The following is a 26,293-nucleotide window of genomic DNA, read 5'->3' as shown; positions in this document are numbered from 1 at the left end:
GTAACAACAACCCCTGAAATTCCAGTTAAACGGTAGGAGTACTCAATTGTTCCTGAGCTTTCAGCCCCTCGTTGTTCCCTTCGCAGTTCGTACATTCAGACTTATTACGCCTCTCACGTGACAAAATTTCACCCCTTAACCCAAATCTCCAATTTTCCCCTTCCCTCACACGCTTATATAACTGTTTCTGCTGGGATGATTCCCAGGTGGATGGACTGAATACATTGACCTTCACGTAAGCTCCCGTGGGAAATGGGGAAAAAACGTGAAAAAAAAAATTTGTTTATGGCACGTGGCTTGTGGTATGTGATTAATGCCGCAACATTGGTTCTATTCATCATCCCTACTGCGTTAATCAAGCATTATCCTTCCGATAAAAGCTCATCGGATTGCACCTATAATGGTTCAAGGTCATGTGAAAGTTCTTGGAATGATTGCCAGGATTTTTTTGACCCCGTGAGTTCTTCACAGTGGACAATGGCAGGGTCAGATTATTGGAGGTATTCTCATTGTTGAGAAGATGCAAAGCCGCAAGCTCAGAGCCTTTCTGGATACATGCGTGAGGATGTTTGCTCTCAGTGTATGAACTAGTGTCTTGGAAATGTCTTAATTCGAGACAGAAAAATGTGTCTTATCGGCTGACGTCTTAAAAGCTGAGTCAGCAAGTTTAAGATATGTTTTCTATTAATTTCTCAGTTTAATGTTTCAATTTAAGATACTAAATACGTCTTAGCAAAAATATGTCTTAGCGGTGAAGTTAGGTGGGAACTGAGAATTTGAATGTCTTAAAATAAGACGTTTGCTGGAAAAGACATTTTTTGTAATGTCTTAAAAGCCAAGTCACAAGTTTACGACATTCTTTCATTTCAATTGAAGTCACTTGAAGACTATTTAGTCACCAGTCATTCCTGACGGTGTCACGACAAGGATTAATCCCATTAGGACATGAAATCATAAGATGTTGTTAGTGACTTAATCGTTTTTTCTTTCATTTTTATAATAAGACACCGGGAATGTCTACAAAACATGTCTCAATGTCTCGAATTGAGAAAATAAAAATTAGTTAAATTCGGCGGCTTAAACGTCTTAAAAAAGGTGACATGAGTGTCTTCTCATTTTAGGAACTAGTCTCTAGGAGACGTCTCATTTCGAGACACAAAAATATGTTTTACCGGCTGACGTCTTAAAATAAGACATTTGATGCAAAAAACATTTTCAGAATGTCTTAAAAGCCAATTCACAAGTTTAAGACATTCTTTTTATCTCAATTGAAGTCACTTGAAGACGATTTACGATAAACTACAAGGATTACCCTCATTTTGACATGTAATCATAAGCCGTTGTTTGTGACTCAATGGTTTTTTCTTGCATTTTCATAATGAGACACCTAAAATTTCTAAAAAGCATGTCTTAATCTCCATTTAAGACACCTGATATGGCTTAAAATCGGGGGCTTAACTGTCTTAAAAGAGGTGACATGTGTGTCTTAAACTTAAGCCACTATTCACCTCGCGTTTTTTCCCCCCGAGCTTTTTCCCCTCCTCATATTATCTCTAGTCATAAAAAATTATGACCCGAATTCCCGGGACCTCATTTTTTACAAGCAAGTAAAGAGTGAAGGTTTTTCCCCAAGTTGAGGCATGAGAGCTTGCTGGGTGGATATTACCCAGTGCCGTGTGCAATAAATTGTCATTGCAATGGCATCGCAAGTACGTGGTTTTCCCTCGGAAGATCCAACAAGAGAGAGATTACAACGAGAAAATGGTGGAAAAATTTTTATCACCCTGTTTGACGTTACCGGTGAGAAATAACGAGAGACTATTAAAGCACTGGTAGCTCAGATATTGTTGACCTCTGCCGGCCCTATATCGATTTTGTTAGCACACTTCCTGAAGTCCCTCCAACTTCGAAGCTCTGTGCTCTTTCCCACTCAATGGAGATTGAGACTGACCGATGCGAGTCGCCTTTAATTCCTCTTTCCTTATTCCCAGGAGCTTTTTTAATGTAATTCCACTATCCAATAACGGATATTGCAGACGCATAAATTTTCATGGAGCTTTGTACGAAATATCAAGCTCAATTTATCCGGTCGAATCGGTAAACGAGCTTTCAAGAAATTATGAAAATTTACGTCTGGTGTAGCATTACATTCATTTAATTAATTTTAATCATTCTCAATTGATTTTAATTTATTTAATTTATTTCATGCGCAGCACAATTTTTCTGGTGCTGCACAAGAATTTTTCTGGTGCTACGCAATAATTTTTTTAAGTGTGCATATTGTGACTCATTTAAGGTGCTAGCACAGCGTTACCGTAGCGTTTTTTGTGGAGCTTTTTCAATGCAATTCCACTATCCAATAACGAATATTGCAGGCCCATAAATTTTCATGGAGTTTTGTACGAAACATCAAGCTCAATTTATCCGGTCGAATCGGTAAACGAGCTTTCAAGAAACTATGAAAATTTACTGCTGGTGAAGCATTAAATTCATTTAATTAATTAAAATTAATGTCAATTAATTTTAATTCATTTAATTGATGTCATGTCCAGCACAATTTTTCTGGTGCTGCACAAGAATTTTTCTGGTGCTACGCAATAATTTTTTCCAGTGTGCAAATTGAGACTCATTTATGATGATAGCACATGAATTTTTCTAGAAACTTTTCTCAGTATATAATTCATGGATTTTCCGGAGGTAAATAACGAGCTCCCGTTGCAAGTCGTTAATTATTTTCCAGCTCTCCGTTCCCGATACGAGCTTTTACACTTTAGTGATACTACTGAAAGCCCGTGAGTGTGGGTGTGTGGAGAGATAGGGTTCCGGTTGGGAACAGTGACGCTCGAGTACGAGGAAAATGACGGGCGATGCGACGTGTATAATTATAGTTTGAAGCTTCCACCTGGAGCTTGCAAGCCCTGGTTTTTTGGAAAATTCTAGGAAAATATCTATTTTTTACGTTCCAGCAAAATTCAGAGAATTAGGGTAAATTCGGTCAATATTTGGACGGTTAAGGAGATGCTGAACTTCATTAAAGGATTTAAAATCGATGAAGTTGCTAAATGAATAAAAAATGAGTTTTAGATCTGAATTTGAAAATGTCCAATTTTTATGAAAAATGAACTGAAATGGTCAATTGTAGTTCATACGGTTAAAGAAATGTTGAACTTCATTAAAGGATTTGAAATCGATGAAGTAGCTAAATGAATAAAAAATGAGTTCTAGACCTGAAAGAATATATGAATTGGGAAAAAACAACAGTTTGTTGCAAAAAAAATTAAGAGAAGAATAATTAAATGAGGGAAAAGTGGAATATCGTCCAAATCCCAATAACTGGACGCTAGGGCCAATAGATGGGCGGTGATGGCCAAATACATGGACGGCCTGGAGGAATATAGAATTTTCATCCAGTTTATACAAACATATGAATTTTGTTTTATTGAATATAAAGAAATACAAAGCCAAATAGATTCTTAATCTTCGGGATGTGATTCTCCTCCTGAAAATATTGTGCTATTTCCCACATCTGACTCTTTCGGGAGAGAACTTCTTTTTTTTTCTCCACGATACTTTGCCACTGATGCTTAGCAAATTGCAGCGCCACGCCACCCAGCACTGTACCTCCCGAATATTTTTTTTTTCGCGCTGTAATGTTGATCTTTCGAAAAAAAACTTCATCACATGATTACTCATGAGTGTTATTATTGATAATGATAATAATCCGTACAGTTTTCATTGTATTATTTATAGAATATTCGATAAAAGGTGAAATCGTCCAGGCATTGGCCCGACTCTAGCTATTGGCCTGCTCACCCTATTCACTTTTTTAGAAAATCAATTCATGAAACTATTGGTCATTTTTCAGTGAATATCTCGGTATCTAAGGCAAATAGCAAAATTTTTATTGAAATCTATCATTTGTTTGAGATTGATGCTAAAAATTTAGGCGGGTTGGGGAAAAGTGATTTGGAAAAGGTGTGAAAATTAAGAACACGCGATTTACTAAAAACCCACTGGTGATGTACTTTACTTGTGGTGTAAACCACGCGTCTAAAAATTTTATAAGGGTACACTGTTCGTTGAATTGTCTCAATTTAAAGTCGATAATTGTCTCTACACTGCACTTGATAATTCTTCTGATAATTCACTTGATTATAGTCTCAAAATGATTGATAATTGACTCGAAATTAATAGATGATTGACTCGAATAGAGACGCCACTAGGAGCGTTAACACTCAGTATCTCACGGTGATGTACTCCATAGAGCGATTGCGATAATACTGACTGTACAGAGATTGAGACGATACAATACTGAACTCGATAGGTGATTTACTTGGTGATCTGACGGTGAACCCGAAGGGCCCCGAGGTCGTTCGAGAATTTTCGTTGAGCCCGGTGCCATTAGATAGGAAACTATTGCTGTGTTTTGAACAAATCTTTTCTCTCAAGCGAATTGAGAGCTACAAAAAAGGTCATTATGAGAACTTCGCTATCTCTCTTAGAATCAGAGATATTTCGCAAAAACTGACGGGTGTTGATCGGATCACTTTCAAAAGTGAAAGGAAACTGACCAAAGCTCCGAAATTAGTCATCATTTTTTCACTAATCATTCATTTTCATCAGTGATTTTTTTCTCCACTGTCAGAAAAAAAATTTCCAATTTCATGGACAGGAAAGGATGCGAACAGAAGACATAACACTTGCGTGTTGGGCCCATGACAATAGATCCTCGAGCTTGCAACCTCTTGATTGAGCTTGCGTGTTCCATCGAGTTACTTCAGACGCCAACACAATTTCGTGCTCACATAGTTCATCGGCACTTTGTAATCTTGAAATGTAATTAATTTTTCATCTACTTTCCTCAATCCAACTTTTGCAATTTCGTTATTTCGAACACGTATGGAGAATTCAATTTACGTATTCAGTCTCGTCCAGAGATGTTAGACTAAATTAAACGAAATGCTTCAGGATTTTAAACAGACTCAATATTTAAAAATTAGAAATTTTTAACTAGCACCTTAAAAATTAAATCAACCAATATAGGTATCGTAATCATGTATTAACTTCGACTTATGGCATTGAAGCAAACATTTTAAGGTATGATTGAATTCATTTGTAGCATGATATTTAAAGACATCTACGGAATTCTAATTTTCAAAAAACACAAAATTTTTGCAAATTTTTAAATAAATCAAAATAACGATTACAGCTATCGCCCTCATCTTCGAACTCGGTAAAAAGGACATCCAAATAATTTTTTTACGCTATCATTCAATCAATTCAGAATATTTTTTGTGGCGGTTAGGTGTATGTCTTAGAATAATAACTCGTGGTTTAGCAGAATAAAGGTATTTAGCACGTTAGATGTGTTTACATCGAGTTTGAGAATCGGACTGAGATGTTTTGTCGGGACCGGGCGGATTTAAATACCTTTTGTTATGGAAGGTTCGAGAATTGTCCAGAAATTTCGTGAGGGACAAGGATAGAATGATGTTTGTCTCGAATATGGCGATATAGAATATTCGAGACGCATTATACGAATGTCGAATTAATAATTTGTTTGTGGCTCGCGCCACATTTTTAGTTATCGTGGGACAACCGATTTTGGAAAAAATCGAAAATGAAAAAAAAATCGAATTAAATTTTAATTGCTGGCGATTGATAGGGCTCAACAATACCAATAATTGAAAAAAAGATTCAATTCCATCCATTCATTAATGAACAATAGAAGAAAAACATTGATACATACGTTCACACATACATACACACGTACGGACGAGGTCTAAAAATTGTATTTTTGGATCACAGTCGGTGGATATAAGCCAAAAAATCCAAAACTTAAATTTGAACGATTACAAAGCTTCCATTCGGAAGCACATACCTACACTGTTAGAAAGTTACTCTTGAAATTTCAAGTAAAAAATCTTGAAATTTTTCCCAACGAAGAATGTACATGGAATTTCCATTGATCTTGTAATTGATAAATCAGTCAATTTTATTGAATATTCAATGAAATTGGATTTCTCAGGTTCATACGACAATGAAAATTACTGAAAATCGTGAAAATTCAGGCGACATTTCTTCTGAATTTTCTGTCCTTTCAAAATTCAATTGAATGTAATGTTTAATTTTCGCGATAGGTGTGAAAATCCAAATTGTCATTGAAAATTCAATGATCATTTATCACGAAAAAGTTGATTTTATTGAATTTCCAAGATTAATCATGAATTCCATGAGCAATTTAGTCTAAAATTCAATTCAAGTTCCGAATATTGAAAATTCAAATGCATCTCTTACTCAAATTTCAAAAAATTTCTAACAGTGTATAAAACTTTCACAGTCCCTTATTGATACCGCCTGAAAATAACCTGTCCGTAAATACAACGATCGAATCATAAATATCTCAAACCAGATTATCTATTTTCTTCAATCAACAATAGAATCAATCGCGTTACTTAACAACTGATCCGCGTAATTCCGAGACTATCCATAACGCATGCAGCATTAAGCGATGAGAACCTTCTACATTCGAAAATCGTACTAGATCCTACTAGACAGCACATTGTTGAGTTAGCAAGCTCAAGCAAATTGTCAACCATTACACAATTTTCATTGGAAAACAAAAAGGATATATGACGCATTTCCCTGGGACCATGAAAACCTCATTGAGGTATTGCTCCACCTGGCGATTGGATAATGGCTGGTGTATGAGAAGCTCCGAGGTCTCATTCATCATGATTGGAATCCTCGGGTCGTCGAAATTGAGGTTTTCCCCCGGGGCAATTGGGTTTGGGAACACTGGTAAATGTCGTTTTAACCCTGGATTGGCCACCCTACGAGGGAAACCCCGCCGCGCGTCGTTTTCCTTTAATTACAATTGACTGGCTAACCGGAAAAATTAAAACAAATTTGACTTTATCAATTGAACCGTCTAAAAAATGATGGTAGTTTTTAATACAACCTATTTTCCAAAATTCGTAAAGAAAACAAATTATTTCGGACAGATGAATTATCTTTTCCCATGTTAAACTTTAAGTGGTCGCATCATGAGGGAATCCCCGCCGTTTTTTTATTTTTTATTTTCACACAAAAACTTGGTGAATGGAAAATCCATAAAAATTTGGATTCGTACTTTCAAATATATGGAATACATCAATATCTTGTTTCGGCCCAGACTTATATCAATTCATTATTCAAATCTTCTGAAAACTCGACTCGCTGAAAATTCCCATGTTTAACCTCAAAATTTCATAATTTTGCACTGTTTCAAATCGAGTTCTTGGAGTATCTGATAACTATATTGCTTCCATACCTCCATTCATTGAATGTTCAAAATTACCTGTGAACGTGGAATAAATTTTTTTTTGTTCAACTTCTTTTTTCTCGAAATTGTTATGCCCCAGATTTGGTCAATTGCGGTATTGTTTAATATGTGGACATACAGCACTGTCAGCGTGACACTTGCCAGCGTAACTGGATTATGCTGCCCAAGTGATGGAATGTAAACAATCAATGTATTATTTACGAAACGGTTGAGCCTGCACAGATTAGACCTGAATTGGACTCCGACGCGTACAAAAGTCGTAAACTCGTTGTAATCAGTCAGATTTCACAGTAATTATCATCATGTAATAAATTCTCATATTTAAATGCCGATAAACCATTGGTGGGATTTATCTCTTTGAGCTTAGAACCTACTATAATTATAAGTACCTTCCACACTGGGTACAACAAAATCGTAAAATACACGGGGCGGAAATTCTCTTACCGTGCGACCAACTACGTTCTGTGGAGAGCTGTGGCCACTTAAGGGTTAAATGAAATTGCGCACGATGCGACGTTGCCGGAAACCCACTAAACGCGTCCGGCCAGTGTATAGTTAATTCGGCAACGCTAAAGCCCAAAGAACACGCCGGGGAATCCCTGCGGAGGTGATCAAAGTCGCAGGAACGCGTTTGGTGACACGACTAGGGTTAATGCCGTCAATATTTCCGGAAGCAGAATTGGGAATTAATTCAGGGTAATTAAAGAGCTTGATTAAGCTCATTATATGGCTTCGCAATAAACAACAAGAGAATCAACTCCTTTGTCCGTCTGAATCGCCGAATGAACTAGGTTCTTATGCGACTTGATGTAGTTAATTCCGGCGCAATAACTGTTGAAACCTCATGGATAATGAAGTTCTTTGCGTCTACCAAGTTGTTTCATGGTTTCCCGCTGGGAGACGTCAAGTCGGCTGCACCAAATTGGCAAAAAGATTAATGAAATGAGAAGCGATCAGCTTCCTCGCGTCTCCATCACACCTCAACGAAGGTCTCAATAGATCTGAAAATTAGCGGGGCTTTCTAGCAAGCCCATTCCCCATTCGATGCACCCCAAGCTTCCGCGAAAGCTCGCGAGCCATCTATGACCTGCATTACCACCATGCGAACCTCCAGTGCTCACGAGAATTCCACAGACAACCAATTCTTGTATGTTTGTGATGTGGCGTTCTGATATTCTCGTATTTAATGAGCTTGATCAAGCTCATGACAGCTTCATAATGAACAACAAGAGAATCAACTCTTTTGTCCGCCGGAATCGCCAAATGAACTAGGTTCTCATGCGATGCAATCACCAATGGTGTATGTTTCAGGTTGAACCCTATCGATTTCCACGGATATACCGCGCAGAGTAGAATCAAAATTGGATACTGAGTATTGGATTAAAGTTTGTTGAATCATAAAGCACGAGATTAACAGATGCAACTACTCTCAGGTTAGCTGAAGGTGAATGGCTGTTGTACGTTCATTACTCGGGTGAAAGGCGGATGATGACTTGATCTAGTTAATTCCGGTGCAATAACTGTTGAAACCTCATGGATAATGAAGTTCTGCGCGTCTACCAGGTTGTTTCATGGTTGCCTGCTAGACGCCATCAAGTCAGTTGCACCAAATTGACAAAAAGATTAATCAAATGAGAAGCGATCAGCTTCCTTGCGTCTCCATCACACCTCAATGAAGGTCTCAATAGATCTGAAAATGAGCAGGGCCTTCCAGTAAGCTCCTTCCTCATGCGATGCACCCCCAGTTTCCGCGAAAGCTCGTGAGCTCCCTATGACCTGCATTACCACCACGCGAACGTGCCGTGCCCACGGGAATTCCACAGAATACCAATTCTTCCACGTCTGTGACGTCGCGTTCTAATATTCCCCCGGGAATGTTCGATAACATCTTCTGTCCAATCATTGACGCCAACTCTGGGTCGATCTACATACATCGCGATATACATATGACCACCCCATGCATCACCCTTACGTAACCCCATTTGACCCTCGACACAACCTTCTTCCCGATCAATCCCAATTTCGACTAGCTCCTCATCAAGTCCCCATTATTCAAGGACGATGTCCTTTGACCAACAATCTTCCCCATTCCACACCTCCTCATCACCCCATCGCCAACATCAGAGTAGAGGGGATGGAAGGACAAGGCTACATCCCCGCGCTTCCTTTTTTCCCCCTAGAAGACCACCATATTGATTGTCTCAAGTCGTCTCAACGCCCGTAAGTCGGAATTGGCCGGCGCCGCCCGTCCGCATAGGTCGATCGTTTGCGCCGTGTGACGTCACCCTACGCCGCCACATCGTCTGTTCTATTGATTTTTTACTGCTGTGGGGGGGCTCAACTCCATCGCCGTTTCTCGGCAAATTGTGTAGTGCTGTGGAGTAACTCGGCAAGTACAATCGGATTGGTGGATGGTGTCGACGAGTTCACTCCACACTGAGGTCACATGATCTTCACGCAGGTGCACTGACGTGTCGGCCATTTTGTTTAAGCTAAAAGCTACGTAGATTGACCGGTTTGGTGGCGCTAGTGTCGTGACAAGTTCGAAGAATACGGACAACCCCATTTAGTGTGCCAGCGACCATGATCGTTGGACCATCTTGTGAAGGCACTTGAATTGTCATTTTATCGGTATTCGGTGGTATTATTGGACTCTCAGGTGTCATGGTGGTGATGATAGATTACCGTGTATCACTGTGCGGTGGTGATGGTACCTCGGTACTGCTTTAGTTTCAGGGATTACCGTGATAGCTCGTGTGTAATTATTGACAGCTAGTGGGCGAGAAGGGGACAGAGGGGATAGAGGAAGAAAGCTCCTCATTCACAGGGGTAAGCTTCGAAAATTGTGTCATCTTGATTGTGTTTCGATGGTCTCATTTTTCATCCTGAGCTTTCGGTGAGCTTGCGGGGTAGGCTGTGAATCGATACGCAAGGGTGTTGTTTTTTCTTGCCATTTGAAGTGTAGCGAGGTCGTGTCCGTTCAAGGCTTCGAAGATGGAGGATTTCTTTTCAGGCTTGAATACCGATTCTTATTGTTGTCGAGCTATTATTACATTGCGGACAATTATTTGTTTAGGGACAATGGTGTCGGGGGTGTGCTTTGTTGTCGTGGGGAGTCCTGGGAACAAAAGCGCGAGTCAGACTGACTATTCATGGAAACATTGAATCCTTGGACGGTTTCATTCGCGATCTGGAAAATTCATCTTGCAGTCATTGTGGGTGTGCGTGGGAGAGAATTTATGGACAATGGTGGGAACCTATTTGCCAGTGGATAATTCAATTTAGGGGATTTTTGGGGATTTAAGGGTCAAACAATCATATGAGCTCATGAGTTGAAAAGATTGGACACCCCTAGATTCGCGGAAATCGAGTTCGCGAAAATATTTCTTATTGAATCTTTGGAGTGTTTCATTCGCGATCTGCAAATCGCTTACATTGGCTTGAATGTGGGTGTGGGGAGAGAATTTATGAACAATGATGGAAAAATCCTTCGGATAGATGGAATGTTTCGGCCGTCACCACATCGTATGTACCTCTGTATGAAGCTAGCGGAATATTCGCCAGTGGAAAAATCAATTTAGGGGATTATTAAGGGTTTAGGGGTCAAATAATCATGTGAGCTCATGAGCTGAAAAGATTGGACGCCCCTAAATTATCCGAAATTGCGTTCGCGAAAATTTTTATTGATGAATCTTTGGAGTGTTTTATTCGCGATTTGCAAATCGCTTACTTTGGGTTCAATGTGGGTGTGGGGAGAGAATTTGTGAACAATGATGGAAAATCCTTCGGACAGATGGAATGTTTCGGCCATCAGCCGTATCGTATGCACCTCTGTATGAAGCTAGCGGAATATTCGCCAGTGGAAAAATCAATCTAGGGGATTATTAAGGGTTTAGGGGTCAAATGATCATGTGAGCTCATGAGCTGAAAGGATTGGACGCCCTAAATTATCCGAAATTGCGTTCGCGAAAATTTTTATTGATGAATCTTTGGAGTGTTTTATTTGCGATCTGCAAATCGCTTACATTGGCTTGAATGTGGGTGGGGGGAGAGAATTTATGAACAATGATGGAAAAATCCTTCGGACAGATGGAATGTTTCGGCCATCACCCGTATCGTATGCACCTCTGTATGAACCTAGCGGAATATTCGCCTGTGGAAAAATCAATCTAGGGGATTATTAGGGTTTTTGGTGTCAAATAATCATGTGAGCTTAGGAGTTGAAAAGATTGGACGCCCCTAAATTTCCCAAAATTGCGTTCGCGAAAATTTTTATTGATGAATCTTTGGAGTGTTTCATTCGCGATCTGCAAATCGCTTACCTTGGGTTCAATGTGGGTGTGGGGAGAGAATTTGTGAACAATGATGGGAAAATCCTTCGGACAGATGGAATGTTTCAGCCATCACCCGTATCGTATGCACCTCTGTATGAAGCTAGCGGAATATTCGCCAGTGGAAAAATCAATCTAGGGGATTATTAAGGGTTTAGGGGTCAAATAATCATGTGAGCTTAGGAGTTGAAAAGATGAAAAGAAGAGAATTTGTGAACAATGATGGGAAAATCCTTCGGACAGGTGGAATGTTTCGGCCGTTACCTGTATCGAATGCACCTTTACATGAATCTAGCGGAATATTCGCCAGTGGAAAATTCAAGTTAGAGGATTTTTGGGAATTTAAGGATCAAATAATCATCTGAGCTCATGAGTTAGGATGGGACACCCCTAAATTCGCCTAAATCGAAGGTTCATCACCTCTATATCTACTTTCTCAGAAGGGAATTGGCGACAATTTTTTTTCAATTTTCGCATCATGATTTTATAAACATTCTGTTCCCATTCAATGTTGTCGAGGTAAAGATCCTCATTATCATCGTGTTACTCTCCTTAATGGATATTCATAAAGTCTTACTATTTGAAAATAGTACACGTGGGAGGTGAATGAGCATCGAACGTATGAAGGGTAGCAAGTGGAGCGAGTCAATAATGGAGAGACTTGGCTGCGTCACTACTCTCGATACGCGAATAACAATCTTTCGTGACTCACCCCCATATTAAATTTCCGTGTTTCCCGGTTTCTCCGGGGGTTGAGACTCGGGAGATTCAGTGCTCACCCCTCCTAGTTGAGATAGGACGGATGAATCACGGTACAAATATCTCATAACTCACCTTCGGACTTCCGATGGTCATGACAAGTGTTTCAATTTAATTTAGTATGTTAAATTGAGACATTAAGACATGCTTTCTAGACATTCTAGGTGTCTTACTCAAGGATCTTTTGTCTGATGTCTCAATTGGGTTCAAGATTTTTACGTCTTTTTGATCCTGCAATGATACAATGCGTGAATTCATTGGACACCTTCAACCCTCATCCGTAAACTAATTAATAGCATTCATGCCATTGAAATCCATTCAGTCGATGCGCGTTAATCGCGAACGGAAAAATTTCAACATTCTATGTAAAATATTGTTAATCTTAATTAAACTGTTGCCATTTTTCAGAGAACCGGAATTTGATACACCAAGGCGACTTGACAAGCCACCGCGATGTCTTCGGTGAAGGTTGCGGTGAGGGTTCGTCCCTTCAACAACCGCGAAATATGTCGCGAAGCGCAATGTATCATCGAGATGGCAGGCAATACAACATGTAAGTATCTTGGAACTTTCCGACATTGGAAGATGTCAAGGACTCTCGCGTCTTCTCGAAATCCGCAATAAATAGTTTCTTGCCGAATTCACCCGCGAGAGTTTCAACTTTTTCAATTCATCATTCCCTGAAGGAGGCCTGGTTCCCTTCAATTAGCCATCCGCCTATAATTCCCACTTGACTCCATCGACTGTAAAGATCTACTTTCAGAGCTTCTCCACCCCCTCGAGATTCAAACGATTCCCCTCACCATTGAACAGAAACCCGAATAATATTTCCATTTCAGCCATCATCAACCCGAAAGCTCCACCAGGCACAAAAGAAGCCATAAAAAGCTTCAACTACGACTACTCCTACCACTCTATGGACGCTGATGATCCCAACTACTCCTCCCAAATAATGGTCTACAAAGACATCGGCGAGGAGATGCTTCAGCATGCCTTCGAAGGCTACAACGTCTGCATCTTCGCGTACGGCCAGACAGGAGCTGGAAAATCCTACACAATGATGGGAAAACAGGAGGAGGGACAAGAGGGTATAATCCCCCAGATATGCAAAGACCTTTTCCGCAGAATCAGCAGCAATACAAGTGACACCGTGAAGCACTCGGTTGAAGTGTCCTACATGGAAATTTATTGCGAACGTGTTCGCGATCTTCTGAATCCAAAGAACAAGGGAAACCTGAGGGTCCGCGAGCACCCACTCCTCGGGCCCTACGTCGAGGACCTATCGAAGCTCGCTGTGATGTCTTACGAAGATATTCACGATCTGATTGACGAGGGTAACAAAGCACGAACAGTGGCAGCGACCAACATGAACGAGACATCGTCTAGATCACACGCTGTCTTCACGATATTCTTCACCCAACAGAAGCACGACTCAACCACAGGATTGGTTACTGAGAAAGTCAGCAAGATATCGCTTGTTGATTTGGCCGGGTCTGAGCGTGCTGACTCAACTGGTGCCAAAGGAACAAGACTCAAAGAAGGCGCGAACATCAACAAGAGTCTTACGACACTCGGCAAAGTCATCAGTGCGCTTGCGGAGATCGTAAGTATCCTCACAACTATTTTTCCTTAATCTTCATAATCCCCTGTTCGATACTAATACGCTTTCCTGTGCAATGCTCCCCTCGGATCAATAGGCGGTAAGTACCACCAGCTCTCACAGATTATGTGCATATTAACGAGCCCTCGAGAGCTCATGATCATTAGTTCACGAGTTTACACAACGTGTTTGAAGCTTTCACTGAATAACCGTAAACATTCCAGGCGACAAAGAAGAAGAAGAAGGCAGAGTTCATACCGTACAGAGACTCGGTGCTGACATGGCTGCTCCGAGAGAATTTGGGGGGCAACTCAAAGACCGCGATGATTGCTGCTGTCAGTCCTGCGGACATAAACTATGATGAAACACTGTCGACACTTAGGTAGGTGTCGAAAATTCCTCTTGATTAGGAATTTGCGGATCGCGATCGAAGACCGCGAAGACCTTCCATTCACGACGATGTGTTATTGATCGTAGATACGCAGATCGCGCTAAGCAGATCGTCTGCAAGGCTGTCGTCAACGAGGACGCCAACGCCAAGCTCATACGCGAACTCAAAGAGGAGATACAGAAGCTTCGCGAGCTTTTGAAACAGGAGGGCATAGACGTGCAAGAAGGTCAGTGCTTTCATTTGAAACAACTAATAACATGTACATAAAACTATCTACATGATTACATACGAATGTCTCTTGTGTGAAAGTGAAATTAAGAATCGTTTGGTAAAATCGCGCTGGTGGCTAATTCCACTCACCTAGATAATCTTTTTTTTTCTATCCCCATCGTGCTCCACCGTAGGGCCAGATGGTAGAGTCTCTTATGAAAAGAAAGAATCTAGTAAGTAATGAAGATGAAAGAAAGTAAATAAAGATCAAAGTGAAGAAAACGTAAAAGCAAAAAAATACAGAAACACGAAAAATCCTGAAGTCATTTCCTCTGCATTTGCTCATTCATTCTGCTTACATGAGCTTTATCATGGAATATTAATGCGTTTCATTGACAGAACGTATGGCAGGGAGAGAATACAGTGTAATCTTGCGCTGGCTTTCTTCATTTCCTGCATTCTATCCTCCCTTTGTTAAAAATCCTTAGATCACGAGTGCTTTTCGAGCTTTTGACTCTCCTCCCCTCCGCAAATGCACGGCTGCGGCATTAACTTGAAGCACAATTACTACGATTGAATGTGCGAACGCAATTGTCGATGAGCTTTCAGTGTCATCACAAAAAACCCTCGGCGTTCGACTGAGCCGGCCACAAATTTCCAGGAGCTTTTAAGCTTCTCGAGTTAAATTGCCCGGAAATTTTCACTTTTTGAGATAACAGAGGCTGTATCGGACGCCGATCCTTAGTACAGCATTCCTTTCATTTATCCTCATTCAAAAATTTAAAACAAAAGCTCGTGTTTATTCGTGTAAAAGCCCTTCACACGGTGCTTTGTGATTCAGGGGAGGATGCAGTGATAAAGAATGTAAAGAGAGAGGAGGACATCAAGGAGGCGCGCCAGCGCTTACCGTCACATCCAACTGCCGAAGAAGCTGTCGAACAGTTGCAAGCTTCAGAAAAACTCATTGCAGGTAATCATGAGCGGAATAGGACTTTTTGGCCCCAGATTTTTTAGCCCTTATAGATTTTTGGCGCCTTATGTCATCAATAGCAAAACGTGAATATCTTTCGAAAAAAAAACATTTTCATGTTTTACGACCGCGGTTTTTCAGGGCTTCCACGATTGTGCAGAGCCCTAATGTATCCTTCTGTCACACTGACTAGAGGGGCACATTAGGCCACTACACTGTGATTACCTTCCGAAATTTCTGGGCGAGGTTGTTCCTAAGCGGCCATCCATCCAAGTACTAATCGCGCTAAACGCTGCACTCGGATGTCCGCCGGAGCAACACCTAACTCACCCAACCATTACGGTCGGCAATTTCGTACTTTTTTCGGTGATGAACCTGAGAATCCACTGAACGTTTCAGATTTCTTCTCTTCCATTCCTATAAAAATTGCCGGAAAACGATTCCATATTGCGGTTTACGTGAATGGTTCCGTAATTTTTACTGAATATTTCTCTCCGTGCATTCAACATTTCACACTGAGAGAAAAATCTGAAGTTCGATTTACAATAAGAAAATAGTTGAGGCATTTTGGTGAACGATACGATTTTTTTTTATATGCGGCACATAACATTATAGTCACAAGCGTAATTTTTGCAAATCAAAATGCAGTTAAACTAACCAAAGTTCAAAAGTAACCACGACAAATCTATCGTGAGGAGGACTATAAAATAGTTGTAATGACTACATTGTAGTAATTAGTTCTCCGACCATAGTTACCGTAACCCATGAAAAATTATTGAGGACTTTTTGACTATAATTTGATGGTGACGGAATATAGTCAGAAGAATTATATTTGTCTCTCAGTGCAATAGAATCGGCCAAAAACTAATAGAATGTTCACTAGAAATCCAATAGAATTGTTTTTCGACTAAATTTTATTGTCCCTGCTCCCTCGTTTTTTCACTCCACATGACTTTTGGATGCACAATGACTCAATATCCACGGTTTTTAATGATTCTCGTAGAGTTGAATGAGACATGGGAGGAGAAGCTCAAGCGCACCGAGTCTATTCGCCTCCAGCGAGAGGCGGTATTCGCGGAAATGGGAGTCGCGGTTAAGGAGGATGGTGTGACAGTCGGTGTATTCTCACCCAAGAAGACACCTCATCTTGTTAATCTCAATGAGGATCCACTCATGTCGGAATGTCTGATTTATTACATCAAGGATGGCTTCACGAGAATTGGATCGGCCGAGGCAAATATTCCTCAAGACATTCAATTATGCGGACCCTATATTCTCAGTGAACACTGTGTCTTTGAGAATCACGAGGGGGTAATCACACTGATGCCGAAAGCTGGTGCTCTGATATACGTCAATGGCCGGGAGATCAGTGAACCCATTGTATTGAAGACTGGGTCCAGGGTGATTCTCGGTAAGAATCATGTGTTTAGATTTAATCATCCCGATCAGGTGAGGGAGCGTCGTGAGAAGAATTCACCAGCGGAAACTCCGGGGAATGGTGAAGCGCAAAATGGAGAGACACCTGGCAATGGTGAGACTGTGGACTGGAATTTCGCACAGATTGAATTGCTGGAGAAACAGGGAATCGATTTGAAGGCGGAGATGGAGAAGCGATTGCTGACACTGGAGGAGCAGTATCGAAAGGAGAAGGAAACTGCTGATCAGCGGTTCGAAGAGCAGAGAAAGGTAATTGCTTCTACAGGGATGATCGTTCATGTCTCGATAGGGAACTTGCAGGTTTCTTTGCTTACGAATGGAAGCATTGGGATCGTCCAATTTTCACGTTCTCTAATTTTTAGTGGAAATTATGCAGACTGCACTGGTAGATTTTTTTTTGAAAATTAAGTAATAGCTGCATTTGAAGTCTCAATGTTGTGAATTTGAATTCAATTTGAGATCAAATTGTACATGAAATCTCTTATTCAGTTTGGAAATTCAGGATAATTGAGTTTTCCATGCTGGATTATCATTGATATTTCAATGACATGTCGAATTCTCACACTCATTGTGGAAATTGAACATTACATGAAACTGAATTTGCAGTGGAGTGAGAATTCAAGAAAATATTTAATAATTTTCAGTGTCATAAGGACCTGACAATTTCAATTTCATTGAATACTAGAGATTTCAATTGATTTTTTAATATCAAAATGTATGAAAATTCCGTGATATTTCAATGACATGTAGAATTCTCAAACTTATTGCGGAAATTGAACATCACATGAAACTGAATTTCCAGTGGAGTGAGAATTCAGAAAAATATATAATAATTTTCAGTGTCATGGGGACCTGAAAATTTCAATTTAATTGAATACTACCGATTTCAACTGATTTTTCAGTATCAAAATGTATGAAAATTCCGTGATATTTTAATGACATGTAGAATTCTTGCACTCATTGCGGAAATTGAACATCACATGAAACTGAATTTTCAGTGGACTGAAAATTCAGGAAAATATTTAATAATTTTCAGTTTCATGGGGACCTGAAAATTTCAATTTCATTGAATACTCCAGATTTTAACTGATTTTTCAATATCAAAGTGTGTGAAAATTCAGGATCAATGAGTGATTTTTAAAAATTTCGAGCTTTTGTACTTGAAATGTCAGGAGTAATTTTCTACCCGTGTGGTCTGAAACGTAAAAATACGAAGTTTGGCGACCACGCCTGTATGTGAGCATGTTCACCTCCACTTGCCGGTGGTCAATTTTTAGAAAATTGAGTAATTAAGTGGCTATAGTAATTCCAGAAAATCTGAAATTCTGTCAGATTATAGGTCTTAATGAGGACTAACTCTGTGTAAAACTTCAGCCCCATCAATCTTATAGTTTTTAAGAGAATGCGATTCGTTTTTAAATCATTTTCCGCAAATATCTTTAAAACTAGTGGACCGATTTCGATTGTTTTCCTCTTAAAAAAAATTGATGCCACCTTTTGTGTCAGCAATCTATTTTACCAGGAATATCCTTAAGCTTAGAACCAAAGATAATCTTTGCATAGGATTCTAGATTATACAAATTTCTTTTTCATTTCCTTTGGAAATAAAAATTGAAAAGAAAAAAATATATATATATAATTTATATATTTATAATATATATATCTAATATCTCAATTATTGATTGATAAAAAATTAATGATCACGTCTTCGAAACAAATATTCTCTTCGAGCAAAGTAAATTTTAAATAAACGTATCCCTGGCGGATCTGTCGATTGTAGAATCGAGTTGATCAGCATATCGATTCGTATGCGAGTGTAGTTCGATTTAGATCTCAGATTATTGATGGAATCGAAGAGAATCGCCTTCATAGGAAGTCGATAGCTAGTGAATTTTGAATGCCAAAAATTTATTGCACCAAAACTTGAACGACTCATGGGGTGATCGATTATGAAAGACTCCTTACGGTCGGACCAGGATCGACTTGAAGAAAGTCGATTGTGACTCGATTGCCCGCATATTATTCACACCAATCGACCCACAACCGACCAGTTGTTGAGTCGTTTCATATAAGTGAATAATATGAAGTCAATCGAATAATAATCGACTCAAGGATCAGTCGATTCGCCCACTGGAATTATGAAAACTATTATGAAACGACTAAACTAGTGGATTGTGGGTCGATTGACTTGAATAATGAGGACAATCGAGTCACAATCGACTTTCTTCAAGTTGATCCTGGTCCGACCGTAAGGAATCTTTCATAATCGACCACCCCATGAGTCGTTCAAGTTTTGGTGCAATAAATTTTTGTCATGGGAAATTCACTAGCTATCGACTTCCTATGAAGTCGATTCATCTTCGATTCCATCAATAATCTGAGATCTGAATCGAACTACACTCGCATGCGAATCGATATACTAATCAACTCGATTCTACAATCGACAGTCGATCGAATATCAATCGGGGGATCCGCCAGGGTAACTATGAATACCTTCAAAAAAATCAAAACCTGATAACCAATAATCATCAACACTTATAATGAATGGACTTTGTTCTAGATACCTTACGGAGGAATTTGACTATCTCATGAGATGAAGCAATTATTTATTATCCGAAATACTATGATTCTAGCTGCAATAGATCGTGACTAAAATATAAGATTGAAATATATGCTCATTAAACTTTACTTCAATTTCCTTATTTACTATTCATTTTATTATTATTCATACATGAATTCAATGAAACACTAACTGGAGCATGCGCGCGCGAAGCGTGCGATCCTTTTCTAGTGTTTTCAAAATATTCGTTTCGAAGCCTTCTATCTAAATCAATCGAAACACCCTAGCTTTTCATCTTGTTCGTTCATCAATAATTCCTACTTGAACCACCTAAATTGACCCGCGTATTTGGTGCAAATTACAGAATTACGAGGCACGAATAGATGCCCTCCAGAAACAGGTTGAGGAGCAGAGTATGACAATGTCAATGTACAGCAGTTACACTCCAGAAGATTTCAACAACATCGAGGAGGACATATTCGGTAAGTATCTTGCATTCCGTCATCACTTGAGAGAGAAAAATTGGTACAATTTTCACGAAATCAGCTTTGCTTCAATGATGCTATATGAATAATCCATGATTAGCCGCGAACTAAAGAAATACTGCTTTTGGCTATTCTGACTATTTCGCCTGGTGATGGCTTGCATTTCAGTCAACCCATTGTTTGACGCAGAGAGCAACTGGAGCGAACGGGAGTTCCAGCTGGCTGCGTGGGCATTTAGAAAATGGAAGTATCATCAGTTCACTTCGCTGCGCGATGATTTGTGGGGCAATGCGATATTTCTCAAAGAGGCTAATGCCATTTCTGTTGAACTCAAGAAAAGGGTAAAGATTTTTTGTACAGCGATGGGCACTACTGAGTACATTGGCACTTAAATTCTTGACTGAAGTACCAAGTGTGCGACTGATGGAAACATCCTAGTCAAAGGGGAGACTGTTGTTTAGAACAAGTGGAAGATTGCTTTTGTCACAGCAATTAATTGCAGTTCATAAATTGGCAATTTGCTTCCGAATGGAATTTGTACGACGATGTATTTTAAATTGAATTCAATGATTCATTGAATTCAGCATTGCCCCAACGTTAAAATTTTCGCTTCCGAATGGAAGTATTGTAATCGTTGAAATTCAAGTTTTCGATTTTTTGTGTTATGTCGGCCCAGTATGATCCAAAAAGTCCGAAAAAGCAATTTTTAGATCTCATGCGTAAGTGTGGGTGTATGCGCGTACGTATATAACAAAGTTTTTCTTCAATTGTTCGGTAATGAATGGATGGAAGTGAATCTTTTTATTAAAATGTAGGTATTGTTGAGATGAATTAAATTTTAATTCATCTATTAGTTTTTTTAATTTTCGATTTTTTTCGAAAATTGGTTGTCCCACGATAAATAAAAAAAATGATCTGAACTGATTGAATGATGGCTTAAAAAATTTGTTTGGATGTCCTTTTGACCAGGTTCGAAGATGAACGCGATAGCAATAATCGTTATTTTGATTATTTAAAAATTTGCAAAAAATTTGTATTTTTTGAAAATCAGAAGTCCGGCGATATCTTGGAATATCATGCTTCAAATGAATTCAATTCTAGCTTGAAAAGTTTGTTTTAATGCCATTAAGTCGAAGTTGAAAGATAATTACGATAGCCATATTAGTTGATTTGATTTTTATGATGATTGTTTAAAAATTTCGAATTTTTCATGAATTTCCCGAAAGTGAGCTTTCTGACGGTTTCTTCAAATGTGATGTTTCAAATTCATTCAAGTATGTATAAATAAAATGGTTCTATCAACATTTTATCGAAGGGCTGATTGTGAGAGGAGAGACAGAACCGTAGAAAAGACAATCGGTTGTATAGAAGAAGGGGATAATAAGAACAATGATGATGATGATGATAACATTCAACTAAGTTGAAAATCTGACATTAGTTGACAATAAATCTTATTCAATTTAATAAAATGAAGTAAACATTGAATTATACATGATAGAAGGAAATGATGTGCAAAATAACCATTCGGAAGCATATTGCTAATTTATTAGCAAAAATAATTATACTATATGCTATACAAGTACAATTTTCCATTTGTTTACCTGTTTTTTTGAATTCATTATTAATTATTTTTAAGATATTTTCAATTTATTGTAAAAAAATCAAATGAATTCGATTTTTTTATACAACTTATTCCGTTGAGATATTTTCTATACAATTTCCTTGGCCCAAATTTTCCAAGTTTATTTGTTTGATTTGGAAAAAAGAATGAAAAAAAAAAATAGAAAATTTGAGCCGAAGAAATTCTATAGAAAGTAGCTGAAACGAATAAGTTATACAGAAAAATCGAATGCTATTGACTTTTTCTATTGAATATTTGATATTCAACATTTCAATAGAATCGGCCAAAAACTAATACAAAGGTCACAAAAAATCCCATACAATTGTCCAATGAATTCGCTAGATTTTTCATTAAAATTGTTTCGTGTGTGTATTCATACTAAGTACTTGTGCACTCAAGTATTTAATATCCAGTAAATCTCAACCCGTCCATCGCCCTTTTCTCGTGATAGAAAAATTGCAGCGCAAAATGTTGGTAATATTTTGATGACCCTCAGGTTCAATTTCAATTTACCCTGCTTACGGACACACTCTACTCGCCCCTACCCCCGGACCTCCTGCCGGCCATTGAGGACGACGAAGAGGAGGAGAGGCCCTTCCCCCGTACAATCGTCGCTGTCGAGGTGCAAGACACCAAGAATGGCGCCACTCACTACTGGACACTTGACAAACTACGGTAAGTAGTCCCAAACATAATGAAGATCATAGGATCAGTAGTTGTCATTCCACGCCATCTCAAAGGCAAAAGAGGTTCAGGAAAATCCAGGGGAAGATACATTTCCGAAGTGGGCGTTTACCCTTAAAAGACTTCAGGTTGTTGTTTCGTGATGATGCACCCACAGTCCCTCGAATAACAAAAAAAAACTGATGAATAATTTCGGCGAAACAGCAATTTCAGTCAATTAGTGCAAAGCACGTAAATCTCAGGCTTTTTTAGGCGAATCAGATAGCAATTTTGAATCGCCACTAAATCGTGTTTTTCTTTTTTTAACTGTCAAATTGTAGACAGCGCTTGGAGCTGATGCGTCACATATACAATGAAGACTTGAGTCCCAGCACTCCGGAGGCCAAAGAGGATATATTCCAATGTCTCACGGCCTACTCTAATCAGAGGTTCTCGCTCGCAAATCTTTTGCCTTCGAGGTTGGTGCTCGGTCGCACGAAAAAAGCAAAGATATATATTCAAATGAGAATCATCTCGTGTCCCTCTATATCTGCTCCATTTCTGCCTCACCAACACTATTCACCGACACAAAGGACTTTCTTTTTGTCTCTCGGTATTGAGCGCACGTTGGCATTAAAAAAAAAACGCTTCGAGCATTTAGCAGAAACTGCGACACTTCTTATTTCACAGTCTCTTTCACCCTGACTCCTCTCGATGACTTTTTACGCGGCACGGAGCTTGAGCTTTTTCAGCTTTGCCTTTTGATGTAAGGATCCATGAAGGATGGAGGGAAGAAGGTCGAACTGTGTATGAAGGATATAGTGATTTGATATGAATGATATTAGCGATTTGCTTGGATCAAGTGGAAATAAGAGTAGATGTATTTTACTATTTTTAATTGAACATTTGAAAGAAGTTTCGCGCTTTCGTGAACGAAGAACACCTCCGCGCCATTATTATCAAACAATTTTCATTTCATTGAAGAATGATGATAGAAAGCGGAATGAAACAAGAGCATAACAAGAGTATCGACGGATAAATTGGAATTGAATGCAGAATCAACAAATACACTAATACATGCAGTAACTATTTTTCATAGGGTAAAGACTCATTAAAAACAATTTAACAATTTAAAGAATGAACATTCGTCCGTATATTGTAGATTTTTGTAAGTACAAAGATGTGAAATCAAGCAAACAATTTAGTGATCAATGATATGATTATGTGTCTCAATCGGTTGAGGGCGCTCGCCCACGGCCCAGGGCGTACTGTCCACGGTCCCGTTCCTTATGGAGACCTCAAATCCAGGTTCGTCATTTGTGTAGACTACATCGAGATCTGCGTTGCCAACGGATCGATTGCTGAGAGGATGTTACGTTAAAGTACGCCAGCATCTCTCCGAACAAAGCCATCTCAGTTCCGAGTTATGATCATTCGGTTCCAGTATTTTAAAGTAGCTCTACCCTTCGGCCGGGCTACGCTGTACTTTTGGATATTTTCAGTTTTTCAATTTTTCAACTAAATTGCATGGAAAAAATTTGAAAAAATTCGTACCCAGTCAGTATTATCTAAATTCAATTTCGCAAAATATTAATATTTTCCCAAACATTTCCCTCTTATAAATAAATAATAAAACTTGTTTGCAAAACGGTGGATTATTTTTTATGAGGTGTCAAAAAATTCTTGATTTTTTTACATCTACTGAAAAAAAATCCAGATTTTAATCTTTGATTACAATGGAAATGTTGATTTTCCCATAAAACACTGGGTTAAATCCTGATTTTTAAACATTTATTCTTTGAAAAACCAAAACGATAATTAAATTGAGAAAAAAATTAGAATTCCGAATCTAATCGAGTTTTCTGCAATTTTTTTGCAGTTTTCAATGATCTTTGAATTTACCGTAAGGGTAGAGCTACTTTAAGATCATAGGCAACCCAAGAGCCACCTGCAGGAGGCTTCGTCACCTAGCGTGCCGATTCATTTGCCCTTCCCATTTTCAATGAACGCCCCCATAGCAGTTCGACCTCCTTCCCTCTATTCTTCATGTAAGGAACAATGATTCTGAACAGAGGCGGATCAAGGAGGCCCAAGACCCCTGGTGGAAGCGATCCTGAGGCCCCTAACTTTGAAAATAGGCGGCAGAAAGAACTGAAAATGTAGAACATTAAGCTTTACTTGATGTTCTACCAATTCTTACGTCAATAGATTTTTTGAAGAAAATGGAGAGAATATGGCTTTTGAAAAATTGGTAGGGGAAGTTGATGATTAAATTTAGTGAACGTAAACGCTTTCATTTTCGAAACAATGAACGGCCCCATTTTTTTAAAGCAATTGATAAGCGTCAATAGTATTAAAAAAAATGCTGCCCATCTCTTGTCCAATGGAAAAACTAAATAAATTTTTTCCTGTGAAGTGTTAATATCAGTAAAATTCAAATAAGAAAAATTCACTTCTGTGAGTATCAAATACAGTAGACTCTCGTTAACTGTCACTCGTCGGGACCTATATCGGTCGCAGTTCCGCGAAAGCGACACTTAAAAACGGCTCCCACTCCGCGCACCGATTCCCCGAAATTTAAAGGGACTAGTTTACGTTCCGCGAAAAACGCTCGAAACCGAGAAATTCTCGGAATAGCGACAGTTAACGGGAGGACAGTTATCGAGAGTCTACTGTACTCACAATACGAAATAACCGTTGATTTCGTAATTAGAAACGAGAGGAGGTGCACTGAGAAAGTCTCTTCGCGTACTAATCCAGGGATATACGCCTCTTGCGCAGCTCGTTGGTGGCATACAATCAAGATTTGAGCATGTGTAACCATAGACCCGATCAATTAGCCCCTCATGTATAGATATTCCAAATTTTTATTTTTTTCCTCATTGAAGTAGTTTTGAAAAAAATTGCGAGCTAATAAAAAACATTTGCTAGTTAGTACTTTTTTTAAAATAAATTTTTGAAAAATCACCTCTGAAAAAAAAGGCGTTATCCCCTCTATTTCATTATTTCCAAAAAATTTTATCACCAATCGATAGCAAATTGTTTGAAGATTTTGTGAGTTAAGAAAAAATCGTCAATGCAATCCCATTATTGTGGAAATTAACAATTCCAATTTCAACTGAAAACCAGAGTTGATGACCAGAGTTTGTAACAGAAATGTCAGACAAGATATGAATGTTTTTTTTGGCTCAAATGAAAGGGTGGCTCGAAAAATGGCGTGCAGAAGTCTTTAAAGATGACAAATGTCTCTAAAGATGATATCTGTTTTCAATTGAAAAGCAGAGTTGTGACATCATTGTCTAGGAGGACAATGGGGTCTAGGAGTATGTATAGAACGTTGGCGTCTAGGAGTCTCCCCTGGTTCAAAACCATCTTTAGAGGCCCTAGCACGCCATTTCTCGACCCGCTCTTTCATTTGAGCCCAAAAAAACATTCATATCTTGTCTGTCATCGCTGCTACATACTCGGGCCTACAACTCGGGCTTTCAATTGAAGGCCCGAGTTGAAGTTCCGAGTTTGTAGCAAAGATGTCGGACAAGATATGAATGTTTTTTTGGGCTCAAACGAAAGAGCGGGTCGAGAAATGGCGTGCTAGGACCTCTAAAGATGGTTTTGAACCAGGGGAGACTCCTAGACCCCACTGGACAATGTTGTCACAATTGCGCTTTTCAATTGAAAACAGATATCATCTTTAGAGACATTTGTCATGTTTGGAGGCTCTAGCACATCATTTCTCGACCCGCTCTTTCATTTGAGCCCAAAAAAACATTCATATCTTGTCTGACATCTTTCTTTCTGACAACTCGGGTCTTCAACTCGGGCTTTCAATTGAAGGCCCGAGTTGAAGACCCGAGTTGTCAGAAAGAAAGATGTCAGACAATTCTGGTCATCAACTCTGGTTTTCAGTTGAAATTGGAATTGTTAATTTACACAATAATAGGA

General features: G+C 39.0%; 1 protein-coding gene across 7 annotated transcripts in view; it reads left to right on the top strand.

The window, feature by feature from the left end:
• Positions 1-26,293, top strand: part of LOC107037118 (kinesin-like protein unc-104) — a 38,432-nt gene that overhangs the window by 3,942 nt on the left and 8,197 nt on the right. For 2 of the 7 annotated variants that reach the window (XM_015255499.1, XM_015255498.1), the window contains exons 1-11: positions 9,912-10,153; positions 12,823-12,967; positions 13,254-14,017; positions 14,112-14,114; positions 14,239-14,396; positions 14,492-14,631; positions 15,457-15,585; positions 16,589-17,271; positions 19,947-20,064; positions 20,236-20,408; positions 22,185-22,363. In XM_015255499.1, coding sequence (XP_015110985.1) covers positions 12,868-12,967; positions 13,254-14,017; positions 14,112-14,114; positions 14,239-14,396; positions 14,492-14,631; positions 15,457-15,585; positions 16,589-17,271; positions 19,947-20,064; positions 20,236-20,408; positions 22,185-22,363 — 2,447 coding nt within the window. In that variant the 5' untranslated portion in view covers positions 9,912-10,153; positions 12,823-12,867. Of the gene's footprint in view, positions 1-9,911; positions 10,154-12,822; positions 12,968-13,253; positions 14,018-14,111; positions 14,115-14,238; positions 14,397-14,491; positions 14,632-15,456; positions 15,586-16,588; positions 17,272-19,946; positions 20,065-20,235; positions 20,409-22,184; positions 22,364-22,692; positions 22,831-26,293 lie in introns of those variants that run through there. The other 5 variants (XM_015255494.1, XM_015255495.1, XM_015255497.1 and 2 more) reach the window with 5 other exon arrangements.

This window comes from Diachasma alloeum, unplaced genomic scaffold (genome assembly GCF_001412515.2).
Source record: "Diachasma alloeum isolate Michigan unplaced genomic scaffold, Dall2.0 Dall_scaffold_00213, whole genome shotgun sequence".
Classification (NCBI taxonomy): Eukaryota; Metazoa; Arthropoda; class Insecta; order Hymenoptera; family Braconidae; genus Diachasma; species Diachasma alloeum.
The sequence above is the reverse complement of the archived record's forward strand: the minus strand, read 5'-3'. Positions and strand labels throughout refer to the sequence as shown.